Genomic DNA, 25,482 nt, shown 5'->3' on the forward strand with positions numbered 1-25,482 from the left:
AATTATTTTGGAAAAATTATCAGTCAAGGGACCCGACCCGCCCAAAAGGTGGGACCTAGTTTTTTTGTTCGAATCGTGTTACGAATACCTTTCATTTGATGGGTCGCACGCCTCTGTAGGTTTCAGAAACCACTTCGAGGCCAATAAAACAAAATTCTGGTTTTTCCTGGAGTAATGGCGTATCACATTTTCATTTTTATGCCCACCCTGAGGTTCCTGCAAAATTTCATGGCGATTGGCTGACTGGTTTCCGAGAGCGACCGTCGATAGATAGATAGATAGATAGACAGATAGATAGAAACATACATAGTAAGTTGAAAGATTTTGATTGTTTGGGAAAAGTCAATTTGGTGTATTTTGTATGAAAAGTGACCAATTTCAAAACGATGTATCTCCAGCAATTTTAAACCTACATAGTCGAGTGATAGCTCGTTTTGCTCGTATTTGAAGCGAGAATATGATAGAGAATGTTTTGTGGTGATATAAACCGAAGGGTAGAAACTGAAATGTTCGGCTATATATAGTTGCCGCGTCTCAAAAAAATTTCTTCGTTCTTTTTTTGGAAGTTAGACTGCGTCAAGTCCTCCGCTATCGCTCCGGACATGATACTAGAAGAAGTTTTGACCTCCGTGTGTTATGGCGGCCCCAGAATAGTATATAGAACATTCAAAGCTTTTCCATCTCTTTTGACTTAACGATCTGTTTAACGTTGCGGCTTTAGCATACCTAGATCTACATACCTACATACCTAGATCTAGACGGTGTTAGGACCATCGAGAGCAAGAAAAGACAAGCACAACGGCAACGCGAAGACATGAACAGAGAAGCCAGATCAAACAGGGTACAGACGGGAGGTTGATGTATACAACATCGAAAGAGACTGTTTCGGCCTCAGGTTGCAATAGTGGCCCCAAGTCAGCGTAGTCTGACCATCATCAGTTGCTTCCTAATACACCTTTTAGAAAGACAGTGCATACTAACGCATTTGAACTAGTAAAGCATTGTAAAGATGACTTTGACTGGTCTGTCACGTACAAGTCCGATTGATAGGAATGAAGATGAGGGACCAATAAAGCCTTGATTCTGTGAATCCTAAACGAACGAAACGGCGCGATGCTTTGCGTAGTGCAATCAGCAAAATCTTTCAGACGAGTCGTTTCCCAATTGCTTAACACCAAGAGAGCTGTGCGACGTAATGATAGATTCTGAGCAGATCAGTCCTTCAAATATAAGGTTATTTAATGGGGGAACGCCGAGAAGCGGCGTTAGTCCAAAAGGGCCCAAATTTGAAACTTTTTGTGCCACATTCTATTCGGTACTCAATTTTCTCTCAAATGAAACAAAAAATGGGAAAATTGGATGAGACTTAGTCAATGTACGTACTTAGGGCCGGATAGCTAATTCCTAATAATGGAAGCTAATTCTGAGGATTAAAAGTCTCATACATGGACTAGTAGCTTGAATGCATAGTCTTGGTGCAGATCTGCACACTGCCTCCGTAGATAAACCACTTTCCTTCTAGCGGAATACCTAATTATGAATGTCACAAACATTTATGGGTCAAAACCTAGAAAAAGTGTGCTTAAATGATTAAAAAGAAGTGTTTTTCTTCGAGTTTTGCATGAAAATTTACCGAAAAATAGGAAAATTCGTCAAATTTGCCCATATTAAATGGTTGTTTCTCAAAAAAAAAAAAATTATAATCAATTTTAAATTGGCTATAAAGTAATAATACATCACTTCCAATGACTTTGAACTTGAGTAAGACTAAGCTGGTTCACTACTGCAACCCCACGTGAAGGTCGATAACTTGCCGACCCTTACGTTTAATGGCGTGACGATCGAATGGTGTTCCACAGTCAGGTGTCTGGGTTTGGTGCTAGACGAGCATGTCGGTTGGAATGAGCTCTTTGTCAGTATCAGTAGCACCGTCTCTCGCGGCATTGGTGTCATTAAGAGGTTGCGATTTCTCCCGAAAAAGATCCTCAGAATTATCTATACTTCTCGACTATGCATCCTGTGTTGACCTACTGTATCGTAGTGTGGGGTTCCCTAACAAGAGCATGATGGATGAGCAGGTGGATGAGCTACAGGTCTGGCACAAAAGAGCCCGTTGGGCTTTCCGACTGGGCTTCTGTTTAATGCCGAGTTTCCGCGTATGATCACGTTTACGGAGATGTACGGAGAGTTCGCAGTTCGCAAATATGTGTATTCCAGTTTGAACGATGTGAAACACCATTCGACCGTTTTTTCCGACAATAGCAACCGGTACCGTGCGAGGTTTTCGTATCTTCTGAAAAAGCCCTCCATTCTGTCGAATTATTGTCAGCGTAGCTTACAATACGCGGGTCATACATTGTTCAACACCCTGCCTTTAACCGTTAGAAACTTGCCTCGATTATAAGAATTCTATCGTAAGCTCAAGAATTTGTTAAGTCGTGGCGATGCCCAGCCGAATGAAAATGTAAAATGCTCGACCAGCCCAGTGAAATTGAAATTGCTGGCCAACCAATGCATTGAATCGTCAGAACTGGAACTTCGAATTGACTTCCGGCGTCACCAAATGTCCTACTGCCCAAAACTAGCAAGTGACCAACAAATCACGTCGGGGTCACCATATGTTGAATCCAGCGGCAAAAAGCTACCAGCCAATTGCATAAATTCTGCTTCGGTCACTCCTCGTTCTACAACTATACTCAGGGCCGTAGCTAGACCCGATTTTCAGGGTGTGCTGAGCTCCGATCTCCAAAGCAAAAAAAAACTGTGATAAAGAAATTTATTTTAATGTTACAATCTTATGTCTAATAGATTGTTTAAAAGTTTAAATGATTTTAAATCAAAAGTTAACATAAATCAAAAACATTCGTCAGTAGACCTTAATCCTACGTTTCGGGTTATCATTGAAAGATTTCAGAATATCATCAACAGATATATGATCAAGCCGCTTTTTCTCGAAGGCCAGAAATGACAGGTGTCTTAATCTAGCGTTTTTCATACTCATTCTACTTTTTGGATTGAGTCTTTCAAGAGCAGAAAAAGAAGTTTCACATGTAGAGGTACTACATCCGAACGTATCTATCGTTGCCATGAAGTATACGGCAGGAAATGCTTCTTTCATTGGATATAGTTCCTTTAGTATGTTGAATCTATTCTTAAACAGTTTTGCTTCTTCTTCTTTCATTTTGCTTAATTTTTCTTGGTGAATTAACTGTCTGCCCATTACATAATTTTTGGCAACAACCATTTCTTCGTGAGAAGGAAGATCGATCCCGAGATCTTCAAGTGGCTTTAGCAATTTTACGTCAAATTTACCAGCCATCGAAATAGCCGATAATATTTCTGTATTGTTTTCGAAACGCCTTTCAGTTTCACTAAGAAATGTATCAATCACAAAATAGAACGACGACGATATTTCAATTTTGCTATCATGATTTCGTTCTCCGGTTCGCTCAGTAATAACGAAGTCAGACAACGACGAAGGTCTGTTAATATTTCTACGTGGCCTCCTCTCATTCTGAGATTCAACGCCTTCCATTGATTGTTGTAACAACTCTTCCGATTCTCTCCAAATCAAGTCGAAAGTATCGCTCGAGCGTAGAGCAGAAATTTCTGTTTTAACGCTTTGAATAACCGGAAGAGCTTCGCGAAATCCTATTTCCACCGATTGTAGAATTTTGTCCTCTGGTGACAGCACATTCAAAAATTTGCTCATGAAAACTAGCATGAACGTGAATTCGGGTTTCTGAATAGTAAACAAAATTCCAGTCGCGTTGGCGATATCGTCTCCATCGAATCTTTTAGTATCCGCCTTCACCTGTAAATAAAATAAAGGGAACGAATCAGAAACAATTTATTCGATATAATGAACACTCCTTGTATTTACAATGCGAAGGTTGTTCACAACATCCGAGTAGTTTTTCAGCATTGCATTTGTCGATCGGTGGTGTCCGGCCCAACGCGTAGTAATCAAATTAAGTATCGCTGTCCCTTCATATGCAGTTTGTATTTTAGCTCGATGGAAAAAGATGTACACCAATTTTAAAGTATCGAAAAATAGCCGTACGATGTCGTTACTTTCAACCGCTGCGATTATTACTAAATGTAATTTGTGATTGAAGCAGTGCACTAGGGCCTATTTTACGAAAACATGTTTCTCAAGTTTTTGAAAGTTTCCAAAATGTTTCTGAAAAGTTTCTTAAAGTTTCTCAAAGCTTCTTAAAGTTTTTTAAAGTTTCTTAAAGTTTCTTAAGGAAACTTTTCTAGAAACTTTAAGAAACTTTAAGAAGCTTTGAGAAACTTTAAGAAACTTTTCAGAAACATTTTGGAAACTTTCAAAAACTTGAGAAACATGTTTTCGTAAAATAGGCCCTGCAGTGCACGTAGGGAATTATTCGACCAACTATTCGTTGAATAATGCGCTGTATTCCACCCTTATCTCCGCTCATAACGAAGGCCCCGTCGTAACATTGACTCAAAAGTTACTGGTAGGTTACAGCTGGCCAATAATTTAAGCAGCAAATCTGCTTGACTTTCAGCATCGAAATAATTTGTGGTTTCAAACCACAAAAGCGATTCTTTGGCTTGAGCACATTTAACGTATCTGATTACTACCGACACAATTTCTTTGCTGGTTCTGTCCTTCGTCCTGTCAGCAAGCAACGTAAAGAAGCTTACGTCAGCCGAGTTAATCTCATTTATGATGTCTTTTTGTACGAATTTTGCGATTATTTCGATGAGTTCGTTTTGAATTTCTTGAGATAAATACGTGGCATTGCCTCCTGGCAGTCGCGAAGATGCTTGTTATCTTTGAGTTTGAATTCGAAAAGTGTGATGAACGGCAACACTGGTCCTATCATGCCGTCACGCTTGTTGCGGAAAAATATTTAACTTCTATCAGTCAGACGAACAAAAAGCTTTATATCAAAGATGGTGAAGAGACACGTTTGTTGCCGTTGTTAATTAAAATTCGATTTTATCCTAAACATCCGTGTCAATTTACGCTCAAAAAGCAATTAAATTAGGGAAACTAATGTGATCGCGTTTACGCCAAGAGATTCGCGATTTCAATGTTGACTTTGTATTAGTTTTCGTAAGTCGTTTGTTTTGACCGTGTGCTCCGTTTCAAGTTTTAATTTTATCCGTTTTTTTTACAGTCTTTAGACGAGAATTTTGCGAAATAATTTAATCGTATCAATTTTGAAGACTTATAATCGATTATGAACAAGTAAGAAATCATTTGAATTTGAATTTACACTTTGTATTTCAAAACGTGTTTTTGTCAAGGACATCCTGTCCAATTGAGCCACGTAAATCCGTTGATTAACGTAACTTTCTCTTTCTTAAAGGATTCCGAGAATATATACGCGAAGGGTTAACCGAATGTGTTATCGGTTTTAAGGGAGAATACTAGAAGTAAGTTTGTGACTATTTGTGAGGTTATGATGATTCTAATGTAACTTGAATTAAGATTTTGTAGCCTCCTCCTACTTGACTCATCAATGAATATATAATTTTGAACGAAACTTCGTCTTGAAATTATTGAAGCTGACAGAAACTAGACATTCCCAAAAGACCCATTCGCCACACTACAAAATGTCTATTTGGCTTGGTCCCGACATCATCACCAGGTGCGGATCTACGAAAGCAAATTGACGTGATCAAGACATCAATGCCTGGTGCGAATCACAACCACAATATCAGTTGTTGCTGACGTCATCACCAGACGTGCAACACAAATATTTCAATCAAACGCCGTCACCTGGCGTAAACCACCGTTACAACCGTTAGATACCGGAAGCTACCGTTGCAACATTTCCCGAGGTCCAAACGCACTAATTAGTACGCTGATTGATCAGACATCATTACCAGGTGCAGAACATCCAAATTCTGCGTACGACACGATTAGTAACTCAACAATACCAGCGTTACCATGACCAACGAAAAACACAACAAAGGGCGAAAGAAGAAGGCGATCTACAAATGTGAAATATGTAACGGTACCCAGAACAAACCAGTCGTCGCCTGTGATAAATGCGACAAGTGGCACCACTTTGCGTGCGTTGGAATCAAATCCATTAAGAAGAAAGACGAATGGATCTGTGATAAGTGCAAAACACCAAATCCACCCGAACCACCGTCATCTCAACAATCAGTACAAGAAGACGTTGCGACGCCACATTCAAGGAATAATTCACCGGCAAAATCTCGAGTGGATAACTGCGGTGACAAAGACAACGATTATGACTTGACGTACGATACTAGTCATCCGTACTATCGAGCATCACGTAACCTGCTGTCACCACAAAATCATTCCAAAAATCGATCCGTCGAACAGCAACAAAATCGACAGAACGATAATGTCATCAATGTGTCTAGAGCAGATCCGATTATCCGTACAACGAGTAAGCGACAAGAAATGGAGTTAAAGTTGGCTGAAGAGGAGAGGATATTATCGAGCATGCGTGACAATGAATACCTGCGAAAAAAGTATTCTATTTTGATGCCAAAGGAACACCGTCGTGAAAAAGCAATGACTAACGACGATGAAATCCGAAGTATGAGCAATACCAGAGACTGGGTCAAAAAACAGCAATCTGTTAAATCCATGATAAACGTTCCGGTAACCAACAAACCGAACGTCACTCACAGAAAAAATTCGTCGCACAGAAAAAAAGTGAAATCTATGAATTTTTTAGTTGAATGTAACTATTATAAAAGTTCGTTTAGCTAAATTCATAGCTGTATCCAGCTTTAATAAAGTTGACGCTAACCATTATTTTAGTTGAATGTGACTAGTATAACAGTTGGTTTAGCTAACTTAATAACTGTACCAAACTTTAATCAAGTTGAACTAACGATTATTTTAGTTGAATGTAACTAGTATAAAAGTTGGTTTAGCTAACTTAATAACTGTACCAATATTGAATCGAGTTGACCATACCACAGACTAATAAATTGTGTTTTCATATAAAAAATTGTTTCCTCGATCCAATCAAGGCTGTATACTTTGAGAAGGTCACGCAGATCGCCATTTTATTAGATACGCGGGAACACACCTTTTCCATACAAACGAATTCACCAAAATTGAATTTGTATGGCGTGGTGAATTTTTTGTATGAAACGTGGTGTGTAACCCGCGTATCTGCATCTGCGTGACCTCCCCAAAGTATACAGCCTTGGATCCAATTTTGTAGTCGACGATCGGCCCATCACTTTGATTAACTTAAACGATTATAACTAAATGTGAATCAACAATGTGGATAAGCAAGTTTCCTACAATAAACTGAGCTACGTTTGTCCAAATTCATTTAACACAATCTTCTTTTGTTAAATCCGTGTACGGCAACCATGACGCTTAAAAGTTTATTATCACATTTGGTACTTCTTCTGTTTAATATCGATAAAAAATTACAACGAGTACTAAGTCAATGTTTTGTCTCTTTCGATCTCAAATTTTCCTCAATGCGATAGAAAAATGTACAACATAACCGACATAACTGTTGTTATTTTTTCTATATCCCTTAGATCTATGTAGCAAATGTTCTACTTAATTTTACCATACTTTTAACTATAAGAGAGCACTAGTCTGAGATAATGAGATATATATTTTGGTGTACACGGCAATTTCTCATATTTTTTCACACTAAATAAGATGTCGGTACTATCTGAATATTTTGTTGGTGAGTGAGTGGAACATTTGAAGAATTTTTTCGTTTCAGTACGCAAAATATGACACAATTCACACCTACAATGACTCAAATTTAAATTAAGAACTACTCATTGGAACGATTCTTTTGTTATGTACAGTGTTTGAAGATACCTCCCCAAGAATTGGATGCTCATACCTTTCATGTTAAAAGAAAATAGAAGACAAAACTGAATCTTATTCCACAAGTCTAGCTTATAGTATCGTGTACCGAGCCTAATTATAAATAATAATTTAATTCAAATAAAAACGAAAAATTCAAAAAAAATCTCATTTGCGCGAATACGAAAATCACTCACAATAATTTATTATTTTGATCTACAATCAAATTATATTCGAATTGATTTTTAGTCCAGGAAATCAATTCAAACATATTCACCTCTGCTTTGAATTGAATTTGTTGAAAGAACTGCGCCGTGACTGTCTAAAATTTGTTTAAGAAAAGAGTCGCGCTAACGTAAATTTTTCTTTTAAATGTGAATTGGAGTAATAATCTTGTAAAATTATAACTCCAATTTTCTACCATTATCAACAAGATAACCACATTTGATGAAAACTATTTTAATGTGAATAAAACTAGAAAGTCTTTACCGGCATGGCAGAACGTGAAGAATAAGATTTGTAATGCAAAATGGAGGAGGTAAGTTTCTAGAATTGCCAATATGATTTTAATAAAATTATTTATCGTTTATGTTGGGTAATAATATAATTTCTGATCATTTCAATAATCTATGAGTGATGTGATTTCAAGTATAGGACGTTAGGAATATTTTCGGATTCGATATTTTATACATTTGATTTTGTAGAGTGCTCGTACATAATTTGTCGTAAAACTAAGTGACAAATTTTCGGCCAAGAAATTTTTTATATTTTTTCACTGTGATTCCCTGATTCTTTTTTTGGCTTAATGAAGGAAATTTTGCATCGAGTTGTATCTATTATGAATATCTACATTTTGCTTCATTAAGTCAAAAATGTCTGAACCCATCGATGGTCGCCCTGGTGGCGTCGTCAGATAGACGTTGTTCACGGATTATGCTAATTTTAAGTACTTTCTAAACAAACAGTTTAATGGAACCTACATTTCTACTAAACTCGTCCAAAGCTTATACTAAAGAACAGGATCGAGGCTTTATTTTGAAAAGCTAAACTCGTAACCTCAGACGAATTCGCTGATATTAAGAGGCAGTGCCTCAAAGAGTTATTGAAATTGGTAAAATTACCAAGGTCCTGCTTTTCGCAAACACTGAGCATGTTCTCTCTATGAGCTATCTATTTATTGTGTCTATGCATGGATGAAACATAATTGGACTGCTCAAAAATTTACTTCAAATCGACAGCTACCTCTGGCTGCTGATTTTCTTTCTTTCGGTTGCTGTTTCGTAACTCTTCAACAGCCCGGAAAATTCCCTTCGACTCTCAAACCGTTTTTCATTTTGTCCCTTACAATATTTTACTCAACTTCAACAATATCTTTATCCAGAGCACCTTGCTTTTAATTTGATGTTTGTAAGCTTCGAAGAACAATGGAACATTGAAGTTTTTACAAGTTATTTTTATCGAACTAAAACATGATTCTAAGCAATAAATTGTTTTACGGTATGACTCAAAAATGCATCAATTTTTTTATAAGTTCATCTAAACTTCAAAATGTACAGCCGCTCGTAAGAAAATTACGAAATTGCGGCCCAATATTTTTGATTTTACGCTGTTTTAAGACATTCTATTGATCAGAACTGTCGATACCCATGTCGTTCTTGATGTTCGGCACCTTACACATACATATATTCATCGCGGCTGGAAACGGCCTTAGTCACATCTTAGGCGGCTGACAATATTGGGTTGATTTAGGGTCGTACTTTGTAAACTAAATAAAATTTATAAAAAAATCTGTGCATTTTAGAGGCATCCGTAGAACAATTTTTTGTTTAGAATAATGTTCCGCGTCTAATTCGTCAAAACTCCTATGCCCCATTGGTTTTGCGTTTGATTTTGATCATCGACATATTATCCGTAATGTTTCTCATTAACTCTTGGTATTTTCTATAAAAGAGAATAGGAAAGATGTACAAATTCTGTCTCGCTGAACGTCAAACCGATTGAAATTGGCCTGTGAACTAACACCCCAAAGAACTCCCTTCGTAAAAAATTTGCTTCACATTGATGTCCATTGCTGGTCTGAACGAGCCATCAAAACAGTCGGAGCGTTTGCTTACTCAGGGAGTATAATTCGACCCCAGTACTTCGTACGGATCTCTTCATTTCTATTACTTCATTCTCTACTGAAAAGCTATTCACGCTTTAAAATCACTTGCATTATCCACTCTTTGCCTTGTTATCATATACAAATAAATTGCCGGAGGCAATATCGACAGCCCCGTACGAAGTCAACTTTCATAAATTCCTATTTAAACAGCTATAAACCGCTGCAGCAATTTATTAGACCCGTACGAAGTACTGGGGTCTTATAGGTTTACGCATATACGTTTGTAACACGTCGAATTGGACTCCCTGAGTAAGGGGAAACATATTGTGGTTGTCTAGAGATGCCAAATCAGTGAAAAAAAAATGTCTGTCTGCACGATAACTTGAGTAAAACGCATCCGATTTTGAAAAACAAAAAAATTCCCGTTTGGTAATGTCAAAAGACAGGCTAAGTTCGAAGATGAGTGATTTTGGATCGACCCCTCCCGAGCTGTGGCCCAATAAGTGCTTTACGGTTTTTCGAAGATATCTCCGGACATTTAAACGTTACACTTGTAAGTGATACGTCAAATGAAAGATATTTACAATACCGATCGACAAAAAAAAAGTTTATGGAAATCGGATGACCGACTCGTGAGTTAGAGACCTTGGTGTCAAACAGGCACAGGGCAGCAAGCAGTTTTTGCTTGTAGGTCGGTCATATTTGAACATATTTCGTCTGTTTTAGCTTTATTAGATAGGTATTGACCGTACCAATCAGGGAATTTGAGATTATGTTCTCCGGAGCGTGAGCTAGGTCTCTTGGAGTGAGCTCTTATCTGGTTACTCGGCCGTACAGTGAACGTGAAGTATTTTGTCAATATCTCGAGTAAATTTTGACCGAATTTCATGAATTTTTTTTGTTTGAAAGGTATTAACGCATGTAAATCGTCAGAACTATTTCCGGTCTCCTAACAAAATGGCTGCCGGCGGAGACATAATGTAAGTGATTTTAAAGGGCGAATAGCTTTTCAGTAGAGAACGAAGTAAAAGAAGTGAAGAGTTTCTCAGTAAAGGCTTTCGATACAAATAGGTGTGGGTCGGCGTTAGCTATGTTTTTTTTCCGCTGATTTGGCATCTCTGGACAACCACAATAGGTTTCCCCTTACTTAGAGAGTCGAATTCGACGTGTTACAAACGTATGCGTAAACCTATAAGACCCCAGTACTTCGTACGGGTCTAAAAAGTTAAGTTCTGACGGTTTGACATCAAAATTTGTGTTCGTTGTTTGGTAACCCAGATTCGTGCCGGTTAAGTTTGTTTAAGTCTGAATTCACAGTCGTCCGTTTTGCCTCCGTTTACGTGACGCTTCTTCTTTTTTTTTTCAATGACTTTCGCATTGTTTTAATTCCAACTGTCAAGTAATCGGATGGAAAACGGACGACTATGAATTCAACTTAAGTGTGTAATCGCCGTTTTGCATTCGTTTTCACTCCTATTACTCCTGTGACGAACAGATGGACACAGATGTTCATCTCATCTCTCCGCCTCGAATCCAATGCAACTTCATTCGGATTAGATTCAGAACGTCAAATAGAAGGAGAAAAGGATTCTCATCGTCAAAGTTACGATTGATCAAGAGATTTCGCGCATTCATAGTTTTGTCGAATATAACCGAAAAGAACTATCCGAAATCGCGTATTATATTCCGATCGTAATATTGTGGCTATTGTTAGAATATTTTAGTTTTCAATCCGTGGCCAAAGACAATATGCAAGTTTTCTCTGAGACATTTGCGCGTAGAAACATAACCTAACTTTAAGGAAATTCTTTAGAAATTTGTAGCACCACAACGATTTGACTGTACCAATAAACTGTTTGATACACAACGTCGTTGGCTCACTCATTTTACCGGCCGCTACACGACTAGCAAAATATTCCGACCCATTGATTTCTCCGCGCCAATAACAACTCCGTTTACATGACAGTTGTCGAATGGAACAAAAGAAGTGTCTTAATAGGAGAAGAAATTGAATATGATTCGATTTTCTCTCCGTTTTCATTACATTTCTTTTCTTTTACTGTCAAGTAAACGATGGCAAAGTTGCATGCTTATTTGAGTCGCTGGCATGTTAAAGCGCTGCACTCCGTTTACTCACATTTCTCAATTCCACAGCACCATTTTTCATGGATAATGGAAAATCCTTGTCATTAAGTGAAAATTGAACAGCGGAACTGATTTATTCGACGTAGCGTGCTAGAACATCCGGCAAAACGATCAATAACTATTATAACAACATGAAGTACTCATGCCGTGTCTTGATCGACTTCTCAAACATTACCGGCTGCACCGCAGTCATGTTTATTACAACATATACATACTATACAAAAGAATGGTGAGGTGGCTGTTTTCGAGGGCTGGTCAAAATTTCAGGCATGTTATTGACCACATAAATCGGGGAATAGAAGTTTATGAAAATCGGTTTACCGGATCACGAGCTAGAGTCCTCAGATTTGGCGCAAATCTTACCGATTTGAATAAAGTATTTTGGAACTATCAAGGTCCACCAGTTCCCAGTTCTAGAACTTTAGGATTTTGATCTTTCTTTTTGTTCTCTTAGAGACTTTTGCGATTATCCAAGTGGTGGCATGTTGGTTCAGCACCATACATAGGCCACACTCTTCCCACTTGTAGAGCTCAAAGAATTCGTAGGATTTGTGGGTTTTTACTTTGTTCCCTTCTGGACTTTTGATGTTGTTGTGGTGGTTGTATGCTGGTTCTTAGAATTGCAGCTGGTTGGCTGGTGAGATTTATTACCGTAGGTGATTCGGTCAAAATAAAAAATGCCACGGCTCATCAGTAGTTCGCATAAAATAAATTTCGATTCCGCAGTAAAAATCTACAATTTATTCAATCTTAAAATTTAAGACTCCCTCCCGAACGTCACAAGCCACACCTCCAAAAAAATAGTCCATTTTTGAATTAAGTGTTGGGCCATAGTGGTTCACCAACCAGCATTGCCACTTCCTTGGCTAGAAATTTTGCTCCCTTTTGATTTTCCAGAAATCCGGGAAGTGTTCGACATCGCTCGTGCCAATTGTATAGATTTGGATAGTCTTTTAGGTTAACACCCCATGCCTGCGGGTTAAATAGAAGTAACTCATCAATAAAGTTCGAACGAAACGCTCGGTCAGCTCGGGCTATGAGTTTTCGGGCGGCCCGCACACCTCTACTGGGAACAGGTCGAACCAATAAGTGTGAAGCGGAAAACTGAAAATTGCTGTCCAGGTCAACGGGAAATGGTTCAGGTCAGACATTGTTAGGTTACTGACTTTTGCATGAATATGTCAGCCAACAGTTAACATGAACCTTATTCTGGCCTGATATACAAACGAAGTGCATCTTGACCTTTAAGCGAACAACAACAATTTTCAGCGATGTATCCAGACCTGTTCCGGATATCAGTTGCGAAAATAACATTGAGACTAACCTTAATTGTAGCCACATTTGCCAAATATGAGAAGTCAGCAATTGTTACATCATCGCCAGCAAACCAGTCTGAGTTCAATAAAAATGATTCCAATTTTTCCAGCAAAATTTTTACTCCTTCGCATCGGTTCGTCATGAGCTTTTTTTTACCGCGAAAAGCTGGAAGCTTAAAGCAAGTCGTATTTTCAGGAACTATATTTGGGAAAACATTTTCGCGAATTTTCCTACATTTTCCCAAGAATTTGCATAAAATGATGAAAAGTAGAATTTTCGAGTGAATTTGGATGATCCGAGGCGAAACCGATGTCAACAACCACATAAAAGCGAGACTTTTCATTTTTATCCCGAGTTATGTGTTCGAAATAAGGAAGCTATGGAGACATGGAAGGGTCGCATAGAGGGATTCTTTTGAAAATCCACCTATCAAAATCGGACCCATTTCGTCTGGGATGGATATAGTGGTCTGAAAGGTCTTTACCAGTAGACCTCAAAACAGGCCTCACACAGTCTCGAGCCACACCTGGTTGCTGGTGGAAGATCTCCGAAGTTGGAAAAATAGTGTTTTTTATCCGAAATTTTTGGCCGTTATAAATGATCGTTCCGGGTGAGATTGGGCTCGTTGGAAAGCTGAGCTTAAGTACTTTCGGGTCATGCCTAGTTTGATTAGATTCATTGATATATGTTTGCAAAAATTTGCAAGAAAAATTTTCAAAATCTGTGTGAACTTTAGACAGGTCTGGGCTGGTACTGATGACGCTTAATGTGAACCTAACATGCTAGTCGTAACATACATTGTCTATGGGGCCATTCACAAATTACGCACGCTCCTAAGGGGTGTGAAATTTTTGAAATTTTCTCCATACATTTTCGCGTGCAAGGGGGGAGGGGGGAGTCTGAAATTTCGAATTTGGTGCGTGCGTAATTTGTGAATGGCCCCTATGCTTTCCGTTGATACCTCATTTGCAGTGCATAAACAATTCGATACGCTACGTCGTGTATAAAAGTCCATGAAAGCACGACAAAATTCAGAATGGGTAGTAGTGTACGACAGGGTGACACCATATCACCTAAGTGATTCACATCAATTCTGGAGAGTATTATTAAGAAATTAGACTGTAGTAAAATGGGCATCAACATAAATGGTGAATTCCCGAGTAATCTCCGTTTCGCAGATGACATCAGCCTGATGGCAGCAGATCTAGATCAGGCGCAGATAGTTAAACCAAAGTTCAAGCAAAGTTGGCCTCAAGATGAACTTATCGAAAACAAAAGTCATGACCAACATCGGGGACGATAGAGAAATCAAAATTGGTGATACTGTCATTCAACGAGTCGACAGTTATGCGTAGTACTAGGTCACAAATTGAAGTTGGGTCTGGACGACCGAGCTGCAGAAATTAAACGTAGAGTTGGTCTTGCATGTGCAGCGTTTGGAAAGCTCAATTTAATTTTTAAAAGCAAAATGAACAACAGCCTCAAATGTAAAGTGTTTGATTCATGTGTTCTTCCGTTACTGACGTATGGAGCTGAAACTCTCACGTTAACAAAAGCTTCCGAAAATAAACTCAGAGTGGCACAAAGTGCCATGGAACGTAGTATGCTTGGAATTACGCTCAGAGATAGAATGACAAATCAATGGATCTGACAGCAAACAAAAGTCGGTGATGTCTTGGTAAGAATAACATGTTTAAAGTGGAGCTGGGCGGGACATATTCCAAGAAGAACGGACGAACGTTGGACCAAAAAGATCATGAACTGGGAGACCACCTAAAACACGACCTAGAGGTAGACCACCAGAGAGATGGAATAATGGTATAAAGAGAATTGCAGGCGCAAATTGGCAACAAGTGACAACGGATCGTACGGACTGGAAGAAAATTGGGGAGGTTGAGATACACGTCCAGCAGTGGATAGAAACAGTCTGAAAAAGAAGAAAGAAGTTGAAGAAGGTCACATTTTGAGGTGACCGGTTCTTCGCTCATAACTCACAAAATCCGAATGATGAAGAAATGATCGGGTAATGTTTGAAATATTATGGCGATTGTGTTCACTCCTGAACACCAGACGAATCAAAGAATTAAAGTACACTTTTAAGACGAATCGACACAACGCTAAATTGGAGCCTAAAATTGTGCGAAAAAAGGATATATTTTCGATGATAACTTCATATCTGCGTCCTTTCTGGAAAAAGTGGTACCATAGATCGTTAGGAAAAAAGTTTGTAAGTGGCGTTATGCTATCTCTGGACCACTAGAATTTTTTTTCAATTTCCAATCCCACAAAATCGACCACCCCTATTACCCACTTCACAATGGTAAATCATGCATCAGATGAAAGGTCTTGACAGTACAAATATAAGAAAGTTTATGCAAATTGGTTGAGGCAGTTGTAAGCTGGAACTCTCTAAGTGATCGGAAATAGAGCTGCTACTCGAGCGGAAGAAGGTACAACAAAACTTGATGATTTTAACAAATTTGGGTTGATTATGCCTCTTTTTGCGCCAGCAAATTCCGTAAGAGAGCGTGACATCATTTGTGAAAAGCCTCTTAGGGTCTACATAGCCTCATAGGAACTACAGGATATAACTAGTTTCTTGGGAAAGTCTAGGAAAATTAAAGAAAATATGGGAAAATAGTCCCTGCGTATTATGTAATAGGAAGGTAAAACTGGCAACAAGTCAACTGTCAACCTTCATGTTACCTGATACCACATAAAATTAGGACCCCAATTCAAAACTCTTTTTTACCGTAATCAACAGGAACAGGTCAGGTCAACTGATCCAGCCTTAAGCCCAAGTTATTCAAAGCAAACTGTATAAACTATTGAAGGTAATGCAAAACCGCAAAAAAGTCAATTAAGCCCAAGGTTTTATCTGAGAGGGTTACGCCAATCACTGGACCGTTATCGCAAAAATCCACAGAACTTTGCTGTACAAAACGGTACTTCAGTTCAGTTGAAAATTTCGTACATGTTTTCCAGTGAAATAATAGCGATCGTCGTATTCTCCTCAGCAGTGCCTATATTCGCGAAAATATTTTCACAAATTTCTTGAATTTTCACAAATTTTCATAAATTTTCATGAATTTTCACAAAATTTCATGAATTTTCACAAAATTTCACAAATTTTCATGAATTTTCATGAATATTTTCGATAATTCAGGAAAAACGAATAAACAGTGGATTCGACGAAACGAAGGAAACAAGAGAACTATTAGAAAATAGAAAAAACCCAGTTTAATTAACATTTTTTTGTGTTCAATGTTGATTAAAACGAAACAATTTTATTTGTGTTAGGTTTTTTATGCAGATCCGTCTCAGGAAAAACTCCTCTAAAATATTCCTGTTGTTTTCTGGTTTTAGTTTCAGACGGTTTCCTGTTTTTCGCAGACAGCCAGTGGTTTACTGCATCAGTTGGGTCGAATTCGTCCAGTGTTGTCATGTTGACTTTTATGTAGAGATAGTTAAATAAACTCAATCCACGGAGAGACGATCGACCACTAGACTTCACTTGATTGTAATCGCCTTGAAAAGTTTAGAGTTATGTACAACGTGAGAAAACTTTGGTGAGTGGGAAAAAATTACTGATTAATCGTTCGACGTCCGCAGAGTGCGGTTTTGCAGCGATGACACGAGCGAGACCAACTTTCAAAACTTTCACCAAAAATTTTAATTTTTGGAGTGTATCCAGAGGATTCTTGAATTCATGATGTCTCAGTAAATCATGTCCTTGAATTTAGCACAAGATTAAAAACACAAGATTAGTAAATATCTTGATATATCAAGATTTGGTGACATGAATCTTGATATATCAAGATTTGGAAGCACGAATCTTGATATATCAAGATTTGGTGACATGAATCTTGATATATCAAGATTTGGAAGGACGAATCTTGATATATCAAGATTTGGTGACATGAATCTTGATATATCAAGATTTGGAAGCACGAATCTTGATATATCAAGATTTGGTGACATGAATCTTGATATATCAAGATTTGGAAGCACGAATCTTGATATATCAAGATTTGGAAGGACGAATCTTGATATATCAAGATTTGGTGACATGAATCTTGATATATCAAGATTTGGAAGCACGAATCTTGATATATCAAGATTTGGTGACAGGTTGAAATGAAACCCATCGGTGGACATTTCAAAGTTAATGTTTTCATCGTCAACTTCTTGTATCATCATTTGGATAATGTAATCTACGACTTCCATCGACAGCACATTACACCCTGTAAGTGTTCTGTAGTTCTCCACACTCAGACGTTTCGTATTCATTCTGGAAACGATAATTGATTCTTGTGACGCTAAATAGGTCTCCGGATGATCCACAAGGTGATTAGGCAACTTTTTTGTGTTACCACTTCGCTGTGAAGTCTTTTTAGAAGTTTTTTCCAAAAGTTTCTTCATAGCTGTTCAACCAATCAATATTGATATATCAACGTTTGGTGATTCGTGTCACCAAATCTTGATATATCAAGATTCTTGTTACCAAATCTTGATATATCAAGATTTGGAAGCACGAATCTTGATATATCAAGATTTGTGTCACCAAATCTTGATATATCAAGATTCGTGCTTCCAAATCTTGATATATCAAGATTCATGTCACCAAATCTTGATATATCAAGATTCGTCCTTCCAAATCTTGATATATCAAGATTCGTGCTTCCAAATCTTGATATATCAAGATTCATGTCACCAAATCTTGATATATCAAGATTCGTGCTTCCAAATCTTGATATATCAAGATTCATGTCACCAAATCTTGATATATCAAGATTCGTCCTTCCAAATCTTGATATATCAAGATTCATGTCACCAAATCTTGATATATCAAGATTCGTGCTTCCAAATCTTGATATATCAAGATTCATGTCACCAAATCTTGATATATCAAGATATTTACTAATCTTGTGTTTTTAATCTTGTGCTAAATTCAAGGACATAGTAAATCTGTGGCCTTTGCATAGTCAACGTAGAATTGATTTTCGTCTAAATCGGGTACAATAGTGTCATAGCACAATTTAAGTGATGTGGGTGTCATTGTTGATTTTATCGAAGCTAATGGTTGTAATGCTACTTGTAAATCAATATCGTAATCAAGTCTTTGGTCCAAAAGCTCGATCAATGATTTAATGATAGAATCGCGGATGTGAGAATCAAACAAACTGCTAGATGATCTAGAAGATCTTACGTTGGTTTTTGTTAGGCGATGATCGTAAAAAAGCAGTTGGCCTTCGTCAACTTGCAACAAAAACAATTTTTCCCAACCATCATCCATTGGCTCGTTTAACAAACTTTCCAATTTCCGCATCAACTGCTGTTTTTTCGGTGGTACATCCAGTAAAGAAACAATGTCTGATTCAAAGGTTTTTTGAAATGCTTTCAAAATTTGAAGAATATCAGCCAGAAACGCGATCAAATGTGTTCGGTCGTACACTAGCCAACGGTTTTCAAGACCGGTTTCTTTTTCAGCAATGAAGTAGGTCATCGCAGCTCGCCAATTCCTCAGTGTAACGTTAAATAAGTCGAAAGCGTATTGGGCCCATCGGACTGGAAAATATGTGAGGTATCGGAGTGGTTTGAATTTGAATGTCCTTTCGCCAGATTTGTGGAAGTAAGATGATAAAGATGATGCATCCGAAATGACGTCATTAATCACAGTGAATTTTTTGCAAAGATCGGTCCAGGCTAAATTGAATCGATGAGCCACGCACCAAATCGAGAGAATGTTGCCTTTACCATTCGTCAGTTTCTTAATTTCGTCTATGAATTGGGCGTGAATTCCTGTCCTATGTCCCAAATTCATTTTTTCGCCGTCTGTGACAATTGATGATATTAAATTCAGGCACAAGATCCATGGTATTATTTTTACTACTACACTCTTAATACAATTGAAGACACCAATCGCCTTGCTTTCTTTTGGAACATCAAAGCCCATGAAAACCGTTGAAACCGAAGCATCCTTGTTCACCATGTGACCCATGACATAAATGTTGTGATCCTGAGTACGATCGACAGACCCGTCTGCTCTTAGTGAAAACGCTAACGAATCCTTCAGACGATCTATGAATTTGGGCATGTCACTTTGCACAATTGAATTGAGAAGTGTTGGATACTGGCAAGGAGTAACGTAGTTTAATGCCGGGTTGCAGTCTGTACTTCCTGTTATTTTAAAATGCTGAGACTTTTCTGTAGCAACATGTCTTGAAGGCCACGACCAACCACTCAGTGACAGTCTTTTCGCATCATTAAAAATAGTAATCATAAGTGATCCGATATATCTGAATAAACCAAGTTTATCGAACTCTTTCGGTTGCTCGTATTCATCATCGTCATAACTTTTATTGGCATTTGCAGCTGCAGTCTCTACCTCGTCAGGAATGATAGCCGGCGGGAGGGTTTTTTCAAAAGGCGAAACGATGCCCAATTTCTTGGCACAATGTTCGACGATCATCTTCAGGATTATTTTATGACCGCTCGAAAAACCAAATTTTTTTTGGCAGGACACATATTTTCCAAGATAGTCACGAATTTGGGGCTTATCACCAACGACCATGGAAATAGAGAATTTATCTTGCATAAAAGTTTCGATGCGAGCGATAGCTTCGTCGTCAACTCTCGATAAAACGTCGGCACAGTCGATGTCGTCGATCATTAAAATATTTTTCAAATTTACCGGGATTTTAATCTTCAAATCGTCCGCAAGTTTATCAAAAAAATCATCACCGAAACAATTTAAGATCGAATTTTCTTCTTCACTACCGTCCTCGTCCATGTTAACTTATTTCGCGACAAATTAACTTTCTAAAACTGTTTCGACAGTTGCAACGAAATTGTTCTACTTAGAACTGAAGCTTAACAGTTAGTCTAGTCTAAGGACGAAACCAATAACACAAACACGCACACACACAATTACATCTTCTTCTTCTTCTTCTTTTTCAGCCTGTTTCTATCCACTGCTGGATGTAGGCCTCTCCAACTTCTTTCCATTTCGTACGATCCATTGCCATTTGCTGCCAGTTTGTACCTGCAATATTCTTAATTCCGTTTGTCCATCTCTCTGGTGGACTACCTATAGCTCGTCTTTTATATGGTCGCCAGTTCATGATCTTTTTGGTCCAACGTTCGTCTGTCCTTCTTGCAATATGTCCCGCCCAGCTCCATTTCAGAGATGCTATTCTTTCCATGACATCAACGACCCTGGTTTGTTGTCGAATCCATTGATTCGTCATTCTGTCTCTGAGTGTTATTCCAAGCATACTCCGTTCCATGGCTCTTTGTGTCACTCTCAATTTTTCTTCGGATGCTTTCGTTAAAGTTAACGTTTCCGCTCCATAAGTGAGCACTGGAAGGACACAAGTGTCGAAAACTTTGCGTTTCAGACTATTATTCATTTTGCTTTTGAAAATTAGTCTGAGTTTTCCATTACAATTACATGCTTGAAAAAAATTTCACGTAAACCAGTTATATGAAACTTGGTCATCGTTTCTGCATTTATATTTAGAATGTGTTTTACGTGAAATTTTTTTCAAGCATGTAATTGTGTGTGTGCGTGTTTGTGTTATTGGTTTCGTCCTTAGACTAGACTAACTGTTAAGCTTCAGTTCTAAGTAGAACAATTTCGTTGCAACTGTCGAAACAGTTTTAGAAAGTTAATTTGTCGCGAAATAAGTTAACATGGACGAGGACGGTAGTGAAGAAGAAAATTCGATCTTAAATTGTTTCGGTGATGATTTTTTTGATAAACTTGCGGACGATTTGAAGATTAAAATCCCGGTAAATTTGAAAAATATTTTAATGATCGACGACCACGACTGTGCCGACGTTTTATCGAGAGTTGACGACGAAGCTATCGCTCGCATCGAAACTTTTATGCAAGATAAATTCTCCATTTCCATGGTCGTTGGTGATAAGCCCCAAATTCGTGACTATCTTGGAAAATATGTGTCCTGCCAAAAAAAATTTGGTTTTTCGAGCGGTCATAAAATAATCCTGAAGATGATCGTCGAACATTGTGCCAAGAAATTGGGCATCGTTTCGCCTTTTGAAAAAACCCTCCCGCCGGCTATCATTCCTGACGAGGTAGAGACTGCAGCTGCAAATGCCAATAAAAATCATAGCTCGGAAGAGGACGCAGCAACAAAGAAGAAACTAGTAAATTTGCTATTTCAATCGATATTTGGATGGTTAAAAAATAAACCGCGTTTTGCTGAGGTACTATTTTTCATACCCGTAAAAACAATTGTAAGAAATTTACCTAAAACAAAAATATTTTAAAGATTCCCCGCGAGGAGTTACATTTTCAAATAGTGGAGGAGAGTTATCAATGGACAAATGGCAAATTGAAATGCATTGTAAAGTGCCCGTTCGTTTGTTGCAATAAAAAGCACACAGTCTCGTACAAAGGCTACAAGCCCTCCTACAAACCGAAAAAAAAATCAGCAAACGACCAATCCCACACACAGCCAAAATGGAGCCTCTACACCGTAGAGAAACACATTTCTCTACGACATGGTCAAGAAATTCCGACTGGCGCTGGAGAACCAAACAATGAAACTTCATCCGATTTAAACAACAACGAAAATCTGAATGAAGATTCGGCAAGTGGAATTGAAATCGACATGACAGCAAACGCTGATCTTCCTCTTGCTCATATGGAGCACAACTCACGACGTTCGTCGAAAAAGCGGGCTCTTCCTAATATCACGCAACAACGTGTAAAACGCACACGATATCAAAAATAAAATCAAAAAGCAAACTTGTGTTTTGGAAAATTGCAAAACTCTTTCATCAGAATCATTATTTCCATAATTTTCAACTCAAGATTTTAGAGATTTTCAAAGGGGTAGTACATGGTCACGCCAGAATCGGTCATTTTCTGTTATACCTCAAGATCTGAGGTTTTGATTCAAAAACCTAGGATTGTGCGTTATAACCGAAAATAACCGATTCTGGCGTGACTATGAAACATCAACTCGAAAACTGACAAACGGCCAGAAATTGTTCCAAAGAAAGTACCAGTATTTCATGAATTTTCACAAATTTCATGAATTTTCACAAATTTCATGAATTTTCACAAATTTCATGAATTTTCACAAATTTCATGAATTTTCACAAATTTCATGAATTTTCACAAATTTCATGAATTTTCACAAATTTCATGAATTTTCGTGAATTTTCTCAAATTTTCATAATTTTCTAGAATTTTCTCAAATTTTCACAATTTTCTTGACATATTTTCGCGAATATAGGCACTGCTCCTCAGATAAAACCATGCCGAAGCTAAGTATTGGGTGAATTCGAGTGCAGCGTAAGTTGACTTCATTGTAGCACTTACGGTTTGAATATAAACATAGACCAGTGCCCGCGTGCTTTTAAGTTCCTCATAAGGCCACGGCTTGAAACCTATGCCATTTTGTTACAATACCCAGTGCGAAAACATTTGTCCTACGACTTTTAGATTAAGGCCCTTGAAGGGCCCTAACGACAATAGACCTTGCGTGTGTCTCGGCCACCACACGTCGCAGAAAATCGAAACTGGTGCCAAAACGTAGGTATTAGTGTCCAATGACGAATGAAATTTTAATGGAAAGGTCTGTTGTGCCAGACAACCTGAAAAATCGGAAATTCGACTTGTCTGGCACGACAGGCCTTTCAATAAAAATGTTATTCTAAAATATCATTCGTCATTGGGCACAAATACCTGCATTTTGGCAACCATTTTCTGCGACGTATGGTGGCCAAGATACACGCTAGGTCTATACTCGTTAGGGCACTTCCAGGGCCCAAATCAAAAAGTCGTAGAACAAATGTTTTTCGCACTGGGCAATGTAACAAAATGGCATATGTTTCAAGCCGTGGCCTTATAAGGGACTCAAAAGCACGCGTTCCTTTCCATCATACATGCTATCATATTCAACACATTTCATCGATTTTATATCGAAATTTACATTACCTTCAGTGTTTATAGGGTAAAAGCACCAGTATTCGGCCGTGTCTCTGAATGCGGTCATCTATTGTTTAGATACCTGGCAGAATGCTGGTGCTTTTACCCTATGCACATTGATTCAAAAACCCACAATCTCAACCTCAACTATGTCCAGTTAACGTGGTTAACAATTGTCAAAGTTTAGATGATCAACTTACGGTAGCTATGAAAAATTCGGCTCACATCACTCAGATCACAAAATGATTCAGATAATCTTAGGTCGATTTCATATTGACCTGACCTGTTCAATCTTCCAGTTTAAATTACCCAGAAATCTCGAATAATTGTAAATGAATTTGTCCCATCAAAATGTAGCCTTGAATCGACCAGTGCTCGTTTTTTCAAATCCTTCGGATAAAATGTTCCCGATGCACTGGCTAAATAACACAGAATTGCCCGAGATTCGGTCAACACAAAATCACCGTCAACATAAACCGGCACCTGATGTCGTTCGTCTGTTGTTAAATACTCGGGCGGATTCAGTTCGTCCATATGCAAATCGATATTTTTCACTTCATACTGATCGAGATCCAAATTTCGCATCAATAGCAACACGGCCCGACTTGATGGCAACAGAACACTGTGATATAAAATTGGACACATTTTTCGATCGCATCTTTAACAGCAAACAGCGAATGGGAAACTAAGCACGAAAGTGAATTGTTTGCGCGATTGTTAATTGTGTGTCGCTTGTTCACACACAAAATCGACATCCAAAAATACACTCACGATGAGTGATAGCAGAACAAAACGGAAGCATTTTTATTGCTAGAAATCGAATTAGTGACGTTGTGAAAAGACGCGTTGGCGAAAATGTTCTACTTATTGTTGTGATAATGTTGTTCTTTAATGATGTCCGAAAACACAACCTGCAGGCCCGCGAATATTTAATGTGTAGCAGTAGATTTGTCATTATGCATGTCGTACTCTGCTGAAATTATAGTGCAGTCCTTTGTGTCAATAAAAATAGCTCCGTGGCCGTTAGATTTTAGATTTATCAGTTTGGGGCGATCATTTAAGTTCTCGATACACAGATCTGTTGATCCTTCGTTTCCATTCACGGTCATCATGTAAATCACGGCAGCCTTCCTGTTGCCGATAGGAACCTGTCTAAGATGTCAGGTCCTATTGCAGCAATTTCCGAAGGAACCACCTCGTAGTCTCCGAGCATCCTGCGTCTTAGTTGAAGAAATTTGAGGCAATCACATATCAAGTGTGCACCCGTTTCTTCTTCTAGATCGCAGGAACATCTCGGATTGTCCGAAAGCCTCAACTTATTCATGTGCCGATTCAGCCCGCAATGTCCCGTAATCGCTCCTACTACTCTTCTAATGCGATTTCGATTTCCATTTTGAGCAGATCTTTGGCCCATTTTTTGTTAGGCTTAGGGGAGAAGCATTTCGTGTGAATGCCTCCATTACACGCTTCCCAGCGTTCTGCGTGTTTACGCTTAACCCAGTCTTCCAGTGCTCTTTTACACTCCGACTGGGGAATCGGAAGGTACGGTTCTGACCCGTTTGCCTCAGTCGCCGAGCCTTCTTTGGCCAGCTTATCCTACCCAGACCAAATTGATCCGATTGCTCAGACCAAGAAGGTTTAGGTATTCCTTACATTCCTTCACCAGCTTGGATGTGACTACAGGCGATACGAGTGCCGTGATCATTCCTATATTGTCAAGACTTATAAGGACCTCTTCGCCTTGCGTCCCTATAGGCAGAGTTTCATGTGCTCCCATGAGTGCCGCATAAAGCTCCGCCTGAGGTACGCTGGCGATCTCTCCCAGGTGGAAGAAATTGCCTAGCCCCGTTTCGGGGGCATACACTCCAGCTCCTGTTCCATTTGGAGTTTTCGAACCGTCACTGAATCTGACTTTACTTCCCCTTGATAGGCCAGTAGGCCAGCCGTTAAGCCAGTCTGTTCTGCCTAAGAAGGTAGCGTCGAATCGCTTCGTGAAGTCAATCACCGGTGTCATCCGGTCTCTGGGCATACCGAAAACTGGGCTTTCTACCACACCACATATTTTCCAGTGCCCTGCCTGGAAGTTAGAAGTCCACAAGCCATATTGCACCAACCGATCCGCCGTGGCTCTAGCCTGAATAATTA

At 38.6% G+C, this 25,482-nt stretch overlaps 2 protein-coding genes across 2 annotated transcripts; one reads left to right on the forward strand and one right to left on the reverse strand.

The window, feature by feature from the left end:
• Positions 1–5,929: 5,929 nt before the first annotated feature.
• On the forward strand, positions 5,930–8,321 carry LOC119082919. Its single transcript, XM_037192575.1, has 2 exons — positions 5,930–6,619; positions 8,286–8,321. Exons 1-2 carry the CDS (start codon positions 5,930–5,932, stop codon positions 8,319–8,321), a joined length of 726 nt encoding a protein of 241 aa, XP_037048470.1.
• A 4,459-nt stretch (positions 8,322–12,780) lies between these two features.
• Positions 12,781–24,098, reverse strand: LOC119082875 (inactive glutathione S-transferase D3-like). The gene is made up of 3 exons (XM_037192536.1): positions 23,647–24,098; positions 13,381–13,545; positions 12,781–13,028 (listed from the first exon to the last, which is right to left on the reverse strand). Exons 1-3 carry the CDS (start codon positions 23,980–23,982, stop codon positions 12,873–12,875), a joined length of 657 nt encoding a protein of 218 aa, XP_037048431.1. The 5' UTR covers positions 23,983–24,098; the 3' UTR covers positions 12,781–12,872.
• Between the last annotated feature and the right edge of the window lie 1,384 nt (positions 24,099–25,482).

The sequence above is a fragment of the Bradysia coprophila genome, unplaced genomic scaffold, assembly GCF_014529535.1.
Source record: "Bradysia coprophila strain Holo2 unplaced genomic scaffold, BU_Bcop_v1 contig_50, whole genome shotgun sequence".
Taxonomy (NCBI): Eukaryota; Metazoa; Arthropoda; class Insecta; order Diptera; family Sciaridae; genus Bradysia; species Bradysia coprophila.

Excerpts from the sequence above, each read along its gene's own strand:
- LOC119082875 (XM_037192536.1), bottom strand. The coding sequence starts at position 23,982 with ATGTGTCCAATTTTATATCACAGTGTTCTGTTGCCATCAAGTCGGGCC. Across the intron at positions 13,546-23,646 it reads CAATTATTCGAGATTTCTGG|CTTCCAGCTTTTCGCGGTAA; the intron begins GTAATTTAAACT and ends ACTTGCTTTAAG. Across the intron at positions 13,029-13,380 it reads CAAATGTGGCTACAATTAAG|GCATGGGGTGTTAACCTAAA; the intron begins GTTAGTCTCAAT and ends TTTAACCCGCAG.
- LOC119082919 (XM_037192575.1), top strand. The coding sequence starts at position 5,930 with ATGACCAACGAAAAACACAACAAAGGGCGAAAGAAGAAGGCGATCTAC. Across the intron at positions 6,620-8,285 it reads AATCCATGATAAACGTTCCG|AAAGTCTTTACCGGCATGGC; the intron begins GTAACCAACAAA and ends GAATAAAACTAG.